This window comes from Ammospiza caudacuta, chromosome 24 (assembly GCF_027887145.1).
Source record: "Ammospiza caudacuta isolate bAmmCau1 chromosome 24, bAmmCau1.pri, whole genome shotgun sequence".
NCBI classification, from domain to species: domain Eukaryota; kingdom Metazoa; phylum Chordata; class Aves; order Passeriformes; family Passerellidae; genus Ammospiza; species Ammospiza caudacuta.
In genome coordinates, this window is record NC_080616.1 from 3,125,303 (window position 1) to 3,136,204 (window position 10,902).

The 10,902-nt window shown below is 56.7% G+C and overlaps 1 protein-coding gene across 1 annotated transcript; it reads right to left on the reverse strand.

Annotated features, from left to right (window-relative positions):
- Positions 1–355: 355 nt before the first annotated feature.
- On the reverse strand, positions 356–5,776 carry GPR37L1 (G protein-coupled receptor 37 like 1). The gene is made up of 2 exons (XM_058819487.1): positions 5,189–5,776; positions 356–1,626 (listed from the first exon to the last, which is right to left on the reverse strand). Exons 1-2 carry the CDS (start codon positions 5,744–5,746, stop codon positions 814–816), a joined length of 1,371 nt encoding a protein of 456 aa, XP_058675470.1. The 5' UTR covers positions 5,747–5,776; the 3' UTR covers positions 356–813.
- Between the last annotated feature and the right edge of the window lie 5,126 nt (positions 5,777–10,902).

Genomic DNA, 10,902 nt, shown 5'->3' on the forward strand with positions numbered 1-10,902 from the left:
TGCCCAGCAGCACCTTGGTTGTGCAGAGTGTGCATGGGGAACCAGGCTGGGGGCTACCTCAGCCCTGTGCTGGGCTGGCTGGACTTTACTGAGACCAGTTCAGGTCCTACAAACCACCCCAAACCCAACACTTCAGAGGGCACCCTCACTCTCAGCATCACCCCAGAGGGAGGCAGCAAAGGGGCTGGGGGCCTTTCCCCATCTCCCCTGGCTGCTCCCTGCCCTCCTGCCCCCCAGCTGCCCATGGCCACCCCAGTGCCCCCAGGTTTAGGGAAGAACCATTCCAGGGACTCCCAGGGCTCAGCCCAGCAGTGCCAGCGGCTGCAAGCACAACGTGCTCTAGGTTACTGGTTTATTGAGCTCATACAGGGCACGGCTTGGATCCGTGGGATACGACCAGTTGGACCTTTTCCTCTTATGGAGGGGCTGGCAGGAGGGGAGGGGACAGGAGGAGGGCAGTTTGTGTTTGCTGTGTCCTCTGGGAGCCATCATGGTCAGCCTCTGTAGTTTCAGGTGAGACCTTTCCGGCACGACGCCATCTCCAGAGCAGAGCCCCGGGGAGCCCGGCCAGGCAGCCGGGACAGGAGGGTGCAGCTGTCCTCACTGACCTCTGGGCAGAGGCAAGAGGGTCACCAGGGTAGCCATGGGGACTGGCATTTCAATCCCACCTGCCCCATGCTGGCTTTGAAGCCCACGGCGCAGCCCCCTGAGCCGTCTCTCTTGTTCCACGTCCAGACACGAGTACTAATGGCAGAACAAGGTTTGGTCTTGGGAGGAGGTGGTGAAACGATCGCTACGGCTCCCTGGTGGCACTTAGCATGGCGTGCCCAGGGCCAGGAGGGGCGGGGGGGTCTCCCGGGGCTTGTCGAAGAAGATGGAGGAGGACATCTCTGTTTTGAGCTTGCTGTCGGCGCTGCTCTCGCTGGAGGAGCCGTCGGGGCCGCAGCCCTCGCAGCAGCAGCAGCAGCAGTCCATGAAGGCCTGGCCCAGGGGACGGCAGAGACACAGGAGCAGCACGGGCGTCACGGAGCACTTGAAGAACAGGAAGAACTGGTTGATGAGGTTGAGCAGATCCAAAGTCTGCTTGGACACGTCGGGGGACATGTAGGCCACCACGATGTTGCAGACGTTCTCGGGGGTGGTGCAGAGCCCGTAGATGACGGTCAGGGCGATGATGGTGCAGTTGAGGTGGCCCTCGGCCTGGCCCTGCTTGGAGCCCCGGCTCTCGCCCTTCTTGTCGGGGCCGCGCACGCGCCGCGTCACCAGCTGGCAGCTGACGGTGAAGAGCACGGGCAGGCAGAAGTAGCAGCCAAAGTACCACCACATGCGGGCGTTCTGGTAGGTGAGCACCAGCGAGTAGATGGACTCAGGCAGGTTGGACGAAGGTTTCATGGTGCAGAACTCGCTCATCACGCCGGACACGGGCGACGTGTCCCGTGCCAGCTGCCAGAGCAGGATCTCGGGCACCGAGAGCGTCATGGAGCCCACCCAGATGACGGCCAGCTTGGCGATGATGGACTGGCACTGCTCGATGGGCCGCGTGCTGGCCTGGGGGCTGGTGGCTGCGTGGAACCGGTCGATGCCCAGGGCACACAGGCTGAACGTGGTGACCCCCAGCGACGAGACCTGGTCAGGGAGGAGGCACAACAGGGACATCACAGGGGGCTTGGCTCTGCCAGGCTGCGGGCAAACCCCTGGCAGAGACCAGAATGTTGACTCCGTGTTTCAGAAGGCTTGATTTATGATATATATGTTATATAATATATAAAAATTATTATTGATTATAATGCATATTATTTATATAACTTATATAATACATTATTCATCAATATAATATATAATATATAATATATACAATTATGATTGAATATAATTTTAATATAATACTATGTACTAATTATTATAATATATATTAATTTCAATATGACATTATATATTTTATTACTGTTATATTAATATACTATATATTATATTATATATTATATAATAATATATATAATGTATATATCATATACTATAATATATATTATATAATAATATATATAATATATAGTATTAAATGATATATTATATATAAATCATAATATATTTATATATATATATTAAATTATAGATATATTAAAACTATACTAAAAGAATAGAAGCAAGGATTTCATCAGAAGGCTAGCTAAGAATAGAAAAGGAATGAATAACAAAGGCTTGTGACTGACCAAGACAGTCCAAGCCAGCTGGGCTGTGATTGGCCATTAATTAGAAACAACCAAAATGGACCAATCACAGATGCACCTGTTGCAGTCTACATCAGCAGATAACCATTGTTTACATTTTGTTCCTGAGGCCTCTTAGCTTCTTAGGAGGAAAAACCCTAAGGAAAGGATTTTTCATGAAACATGTCTGTGACACCTGGCTACCTAAGACCACCACCCCTCCTCCAAAGGCTGTAGGGAGGTCACACCTGTGGCTGTGTCCCAAGGTTTAGAGTCACTTTTCTGTGACTCCTGAAAGGATAAAAATGTCCCCTGCCCCTGTAGTCCCTGCCCAGCTCCCTTTTCTGCAGAAGGGAGAAGTTTAGCTGGATGTCTGTCTGTCTGTCCATCCAGCCAAGGTGGGAACAGCAGGGTTGTCCTTCAGGCTTTTGCTCTGTCCTGGATGGCTCTAGCAGAGGAGAAGCAGGGTCCATCACACCCACCAGGGTTCCCAGGGTTCCCAGGTTCCCAAGGCCTGCCTGGACAGGCCAAGCGAGTTGAAGGCGCCCTTGTCCCAAATCAGCTTGGGGCAATTTCCGCTGCATTGAGAATAGCAAGAAAAACATCCCCTCTGCCAGAGGAGGAGGCCAGGGCAGGGAGAGGATTCGCTGTGGCCAGCACCGACCAGCACTCCCAGCCCCAGAGTGGGAGCCAAGTCCCACAGCCCTTGGCCAGCATGATGGCAGAGTCACATGCTGGTGTCCCAGTGCTGGGGCCATTCCTGGCCTCACGAAGCCATCAAACATCAAACCCGTGCTGAAAGACCTTCCCAGCACTCAGGAAACCTCCCAGGGCTCCACGTGGTGCCCTGGGAACAGCCTGGAACAGCCTGGAACACTGCCCCCCCTGACCCCCCAGGCTTTTCCTCGGCCCTGGGCTGGGCACTGCAGCAGCTGATGGCCAGAGTGATGCCAGCACTCAGCAGCACATTCAGTTATGCACAGCAGCATCTCCCCAGACACAGAATCAGGACACCAGCCCAGCACCAGCATCCTGCACCCAGCACCATCTCCTAGCATGTCCCAGCTCTGCCCAAAGCCCAGAGCCAGCACCCAGCACACTGCACCTGCACCCTGGCTGGCACCTGCAGCCCTTGGTGTTGCTGTGCTGCTGCCTACACCCTTCCAAGGGCTCTTCCATCTCTCCTGGTGCTGTGGAGCACCCATCTCCAGTGCCCTGTTTGCAGGGATGGCACTGATGGTGGCATCAGTCAGTGCAGCACATCCCTGCACACAGCCTGTCCCCAGGAGCCCCTGTGACCAGCTTTGCTCCCAAAGCCTGGCCCTGTGCCACAGCACTGAGGATGCATCTGCTTCCCACAGCATCCATGCAGTGCCTGAGCCACAGCCCCAGCAGACAGACAGACAGACAGACAGACAGGAGCCCTGGCCTCCAGAGAGGATCCCTCTCCCAGCTGACTCTGCTGGGATTTGGCTCTGGCCTGGCTCCTGCAGCTGCCCCAGCTGAAGCCCTGGAGCCCTTTCTGCCCATGCTCTGGGGGGCAGGAGGGCAGGGCAGGACCCCCCACACCAGGACCTGTGACACCCTCATCCTTCTGCAGCACCAACATCCCACCAGCATTCCTGTCCCTTCCTGACTCCTCTGGGACCAAGCTGTCCCAGGACACCCTGAATCCCTGAACCTGCTGGTGCCACCCCCAGGGTTCTCTCAGGGGACAGGGAACCCATGAGCAGCAGCTCTTCCTCAGATCCTCCTCAAAACAGGGTCTGTTTTGGGCCTTGGGCAAACTCCTGCCCCTCTGAGTGCACCCAGGTGCAGCTGGAAGCCTGAGGTGGAGGACAGGGATGGGGCAAACTCTCCAGTTAGTGAGAGGATGGGGTGGGACACCTCAGAAAGGAGCAATGCCTGTAGGGCAGGGGTACAAGGGGGCTGCAGGGCTCCCCCAGCAAACACCCCATGCTGTGCAGCTTTGGGGCTGTGCAGGTTTGGGGCTGTGCTCAGTGGGACACCCCAGGCCATCCCCCTGCACCCAGAGGAGCCAGAGGTGCTGCTGGAGCTTTAGGGCTGTGCCCAGGGAACCCTGCACAGTGCAGACCCTGGGCATGGACAGGGGTCTGTCACAGGGGACTCACAGGTGACTGTTACAGGGGATTGTCACAGGTGACTGTCACAGGTGACTGTCACAGGGGACTGTTCTGGGGCAGGGCATGGAGCAGACAGGAACCCAGAGCACTGGGGTGGATGCCCAGGGGAGGGGAAGTTCTGAACCCTGGTCTGACCAAGCCTGAGGGGTTCTTCAGTGACCTGACCCTGTCCCTGAACTCTTCCAGCTGTTTGCACCCTTTGATAAACGGGGCATTGACCACAGAGAACAGGCAGGCTTGCTCTGTCTGTCTCACCAGGGCACAGCTGGACCCAAGGTTCCCTCGAGGATGGGAGATGAGCACACTGAGGGGTGGGTTCCTGCATCAGCCCAAATCCTGCCTGCCCTCTGGGGCAGTTTTGCTCATTCTGCCATCCCCTGTCCCCACAGTTCCTCTGCCCTCCTCAGTGGGTGCCTGGCTCTCCCTGAGGTGTGAGGACAAGCACAGATCTCAGGCTTCCAGACCTCACTCCTGGGCTGTCCCATTCCACCTGCAGCCCCCTGGGCCATCCTCAGCAGCCCACAGTGTCCAGCACACTGCAGGGCTGAGCCCCCAGCCTTGGGTGGGCCAGGAACAGACAGATGGGGGGACCCTGCTGACAGAAATCCCTGTGCTGGCTGGATGGGGTCTGATGGGCTTTTCCCAGCCCTGGCAGCATCAGTGCTGGCTGCAGAGCCAGAGGGAAGGGCACTCTGGGGACTGTCCCTCAGCTCCTTGTGCCCCATTAGGGATCTCTGGCTGTCCTTGTGCCAGGCCAGCAGCCCCACAGCCTGCCCCAGAGCAAGGGGACAGACAGGAGCTGAGTCCTGCATCCCTGGGGCCCTGAGCAGCCCTTACCTCCATGAAGGGCACGATGCGACAGGACACGTCCCCCAGCAGCCTCTTCTTGGTGATCTCGTTGAAGATGACCACGGGCAGGCAGAAGAAGAGGATGAGGAAGTCCCAGAAAGCCAGGCTGGCCAGGATGGAGTTCCAGGCACTCTTCATGTAGTAGTTGTGCCACACGATGCACATCACGGCCAGGTTGGCCACGATGCCCACGGTGAACACGACGAGGGACAGGAACACGACGGCGTAGGCGCTGTAGGAGCCCTCGGTGACCGGGTACAGCGGGTTGTGCATCTGCAGCCGCCGGTCGGACACGGTGCTCAGGTTGGCTCGGGGCTCGGGCCCGTCCCGCTCCGTGGGGACCCCGGGGTCGGTGCTGGAGGGGAGCAGGGCCCGGGTGGGCTGGAGGCTGCCGGAGCTGAGGGGCCGCGGGAATTCCACCCGCACCCCCGGCCCGTACTGCTGCACGGCCCGCGCGTCCTCCTCCGTGCCCCGCCGCTGCCGCTGCCTGTCCGCGGGGACCGGGGCCGTGTGCTCAGCCTGCCCGTGCTCTGTGCTGCCCCGCATCCCCTCCGCTACCGGGGCTGTGTGCCCAGCCTGCCCGTGCTCTGTGCTGCCCCGCATCCCCTCCACTACCGGGGCTGTGTGCTCAGCCTGCCCGTGCTCTGTGCTGCCCCGCATCCCCTCCACTACCGGGGCTGTGTGCCCAGCCTGCCCGTGCTCTGTGCTGCCCCGCATCCCCTCCACTACCGGGGCTGTGTGCTCAGCCTGCCCGTGCTCTGTGCTGCCCCGCATCCCCTCCGCTACCGGGGCTGTGTGCTCAGCCTGCCCCGGGCCAGCCCTGCCCCGCATCCCCGCGGCCCCCGGGGCCAGCAGCAGCAGCAGCAGCAGCAGCGGTGGCGGCGCTGGCGATGCCATCGTGCCCGCTCCGAGCCCCCGCGGCTCCGGCACCGCCGCTCGCTCCGGCTCCGGCCGCGGCTCTGCGAGCCCGGGCAGCGCTGGGCAGCAAAAAGCGGCGGCTGGAGGGGAGCCGAGCCCTCTGCTGGTCACCCACCGCCCGGGACACGGGACAGCGGCCAGACTGGGCAGGTCCACAGCCCCGACACCCCCAGCATCTGCCTCAGCATCCCCAAACATCCTCAAACCCCTCCCCAGCATCTCCACAGCCCCTACACCCCCAGCATCTGCCTCAACATCCCCCAGACATCCTCAAACCTCTCCCCAGCATCTCCACAGCCCCTACACCCTCAGCATCTACCTCAATATCCCCAAACATCCCCTCAGCATCCCCAAACATCCTCAAACCCATCCCCAGCATCCCCACAAATCCCCCAGTATCCTCAAACTTCTCCCCAGCATCTCCACAGCCCTGACATCCCCAGCATCTGCCTCAACATCCCCAAACAGCCCCGCGGCATCCCCCTGACATCCCACAACATCCCTCCATCTACCTCAGCATCCCCAAACAGCCCCTCAGCATCCCAAACATACCATAGCATCCCCCAAACATCCTCAAACCTCTTCCCCAGCATTTCCACACCTCCAGCATCTACCTCAACATCCCCAAACATCCCCCCGACGTCCTGCAACATCCCCCAAACATCCTCAAACCCCTCCCCAGCATCCCCACAAATCTCCCAATATCCTCAAATATTCCCCAATGTCCCTCCAGCATCCTCCCCTGAATAAAAATTCTCCAAGATCCCCAAACATCCCTTTAGCATCCCCCCTGGTATTCCCCATCCTGGAATACCCAGTACCTCCAGACACCCCCAGCTTCCCTCAGCATCCCCAACATCCCCCAAGATTCTCCAATGCTCCACAACAGCCCCAGGTGGGCAGGACAGGGCTGCCAGGGCTGCCAGGGTGAAGCACAGGGTGTTCTGAGTGGGTTTATGGTGGGATGTGGGACATTGCTTGTCAGGAGCCAGGACATCCCTCTGGCTGTCCTGAGCAGCCCAGACCCTGCCAGGGGGCTCAGAGACCCTGGCACAGAGCCCAAAACACCTGTGGGTTTGATTATGACCCATGGAGCAAATTACCAACCTTGTATGAAGATCTGCAAGCCACAACAGTTTAGGTAGAATATTAGTGAAGTTATCACAGGGTGGAAAAGTAGATTTTGGGGTTTTTGGTATGGGGGTTCAGGAGGCAAGATGGAGGGATCTGGGCATGCCCAGCCTTTCTCCTTCTTCTTCTTGGCCTCCATCTTCTGCTGTGATGCTGGCACTTACAGATTGGTTTAGAGTAGAAGCTCACTGTCTAACACAGGTGATAGGTATTGGAAAGTAGTTGTAAATATTGTACATGTAGTTTTTAGTATAAAGACATAACACTGCCCTGGGGGCAGGCAGAGTACCTGGAACTGTCCTGCTGGATGGAGTTCAGCAGGGCAGGAGAAAATATTTTATAGATAAGATGCAATAAACAACCTTGAGAAGGAGAAATGAAGAGCCCTGACTCCTTCTTCAAGCACCAGCCTGGGAAAAGAGACTTTCCAACTTTTCTCGGGGTCACTGTGACAAGCTAAAGATCCCAACAATGCTGACAGAGTTTTGGTGTGGGATGGCCTCCTGCTCCACTCACAGCCACGCTGTGAGAGAGAGCTCAGCTGGCACTTGGTGCTGGGCCACCACAGCTGGGCTGACACAAATGCTGGGGCTGGGGGACAGGAGGAGTGAGTGCCCCCAGATCAGAGGGCTCAGTGAAGCACAAACCCCTCATCCCCCCTGCCCTGGAGCTGCTCCTCAGAGTGTCACAGGCAGGGTCAGCCAGGGCTCAGCTGTGCCCGAGGGCTCTCCCTTCTCATGATGCCTCAGGTTTGGCTTTTCTATTTTTCAGATTCTTCGCTGCTTTAGTGTGCGGGTCTGGGTTCATATTAAGGGATGCTGAGCTCTGTGCACAGTGCAGGGAGACAAAACAATTCCTGCTCCAGCTGGGCACCAAGGACAAATGATCCAAATCTCAGCCCAAGAGCACAAACAATATGAACTAAAAACAGAAAAACAAGCAGGATGGGACTTCATGGGTTAAAGCTGTAACTGGACAATTAACCCCAATATGCAAATGGACCAAAACTTATAAAAGTGAGAGACCCCATGACCTGTCATCCATTTTGTGACCATTTGGGTTCACCTGGGCTGTAGCCCTGGCTGCTGTTGGTACAAGCCCCTCAGGGCACAGGGCTGGAGCGAAATCTAAGCACAAGGATTGAACTGAAACCCCATGAGAAACTGAGATATATAAAGCTACAAACTGAAATAGAAATACAGACTTAGAATACAGACTTTAGCTTTCAGTAGAAATTTATACTCAGTGCCTTGGGTATCTAATAAGCTGCAATAGAGAACAAAAGCTTTTTTGTCTTTAGGCACAATTCTACCATAGTAGTGGCATTTCTATAAGGTTGCTTTGCCCCAGATAAAATGTAAATTGCTGGGCTCTTGTGCTGCCCAAGGTGGATCCATTGAGGCCTCCTAAAAAAACCCTACTTTATTCTTTAGCTCTGTCCAGCCTCTGTTCTAGCTCAGCCTTCACCAGGCATCTCTCACCTTGCTTCTGCAGCCACGTGCTGCCTCTGACTCTCAGATGCTCTGAGTTTTGAGCACCATTTGGAAATCCTCATGAGAAAAGGAGGATTTTGGCTCCTGCTGGGCTCTACAGGAGCAGATTGGCAATGCCCAAGGCCTGCCCTGCAGCCTCAGAGGGATCATTGGCTCAGCCTGAGTTTCCTTGAGAGCCAAGGATGTCACAGCACTCCTGTGAGCTTTGTGTGCCTGTGGATGTGACTGCCTGCTCACAGAAAGGCAGATAAGCCTTCCCATGAATTGGTTTGCAAAGTTTTAGGGAGGCAAAGAATGGTAAACAAATGGTGAACAATCTGCAGCTGGTGTTTTGAATAAGTTGTTTTTCTGGTAAGGTGTTTACCAAAGGGTGGTTCCTTGATTAACCAACTGGGTTACAGGTGTTATTGAGAAGCAGCCAGGTTCTGGTGAACAATGTTGGTTATAAATATCATGAGACTGTAATAAAAATGCATTTTTAGCCCTCTGATAGTGGATGGAGTGTGTCCCTATCCCCACAGGTGACTCAAAGGCTGCAAGGATTCCAGGGAATCTGAAAGTTCACGTGAGTCAGGGTTCATGACTGCTCTGCCCTTGATCCACTGCCCTGCACCTGAAATGACCCAGGAGAAAAAATGCCCCAAAGAGCTGAACTGGGTCCAGTTTGAGCGGGGCACAGCGCAGTGCCCGGGGTGCCAGCAGAGCCAGGGCAGGGGCAGCTCGGCCAGCCAAGCACAGAGAGGGTTAAATGAAGGAGGAATAACTTGAACTTGCTGCTCAGCAAACCCCAGCGCTGCCCCAGCTCCCTCTGCAAGGCTCAGACAGGAGAGACGGGGGCACCAGTGCCCACAGCAGGCTCAGGGGGGCTGGCACTGCTCCTTGGCCAGGCCTGGGCAGAACCCACCCTCTGTGCCAGGGCCAGGATGGGCAGAACCCACCCCTGTGCCAGGGCCAGGATGGGCAGCTTGGCAGCGCCCAACACCCCTGAACACCCTACAACAGCACCCAAATACCCCCCAAAATCTCCAGCAGCACCCTAAGATCCCCCAACACCCATCTAACATCCCCCAGCACCCACCCAACATCCCCAACACCCACCCAGCACCCACCCAACATCCCCCAGCACCCCCAGCATCCCACAGCACCACCCAACATAACCCAACACCCCCTAGCACCCACCTAACATACTCCAACACCAACCTAACATCCCCCTGCACCCCCCAGCATCCCCCAACACCCCCCAGCACCCACCCAGCACCCCCCAGCAACCACCCTAACCTCCCCCAACACCCATCCAACATCCCCCAGCACCCACCCAGCACCCACCCAACATCCCCAGCACCCCCCAGCACCCCCAGATTGCTGAGCAGGGCATGAGCAGGGGCAGGAGAGGAGCAGGATGAGCAGCTCCTCCCTCCCTCCCTCAGTGCCCCATCAGCTCGGAGGAGGGAGCCCTTGCAGCGCTCTCCTGCCAGGTGCTGGCAGCCAGGTGCTCTGCAGGAGCTGAGCTATTTTTATTTTTTTATTTTTGGTTTCATTCCGCGACATTGCACAAGGGCCAGGCGTTGTCACGGAGCTGCCTGGAGGGGTCACTGGGGCAAGGTGACACTGCAGAGGCACAGGGGTGACCCCAGGCTGGCTCTGCAACCAGGGAATCACTGCCCAAGCTGCTCCTTTGGGATCCTCCTCTTCCTCCCCTCCCTGTTTGCAGCAGCTCACAATGAGCTGGAACCAGGCTGGCCCAGAGCAGCCCTGACACTGCCTGGCAATGGCACATTCATCTCCTCCAGCTGATTCTCACAGGTCAGGCTGTTCCCTGGGAGATGAGAGTGTGTTTGCCAGATTCTACTGGGAGCCCAAATATTCTACCAGAGCCCAAATATTCCCCTGGGAGCCAGGAGAGGATTTTCCTCCATCCCCCTTGCAGGTATTTCATTCATTCCTCTGTGCTTTGGACAAGTCTGCATAAAAATCATACACCACTGACATCCCACAGGGACAGCCCCAGCAGCACATTCCAAACCAGGAACACATTCCAAACTCTCTGATGGAGCAGGGACACGGGCCAGGAGGGTCCCTGAGCCTGCACTGCACCACCCAACAGACTGGAGCTCTTCAAAGCTGTTCTCAGGGACAGCAGAGCTCTGCTGCAGCCAAGGG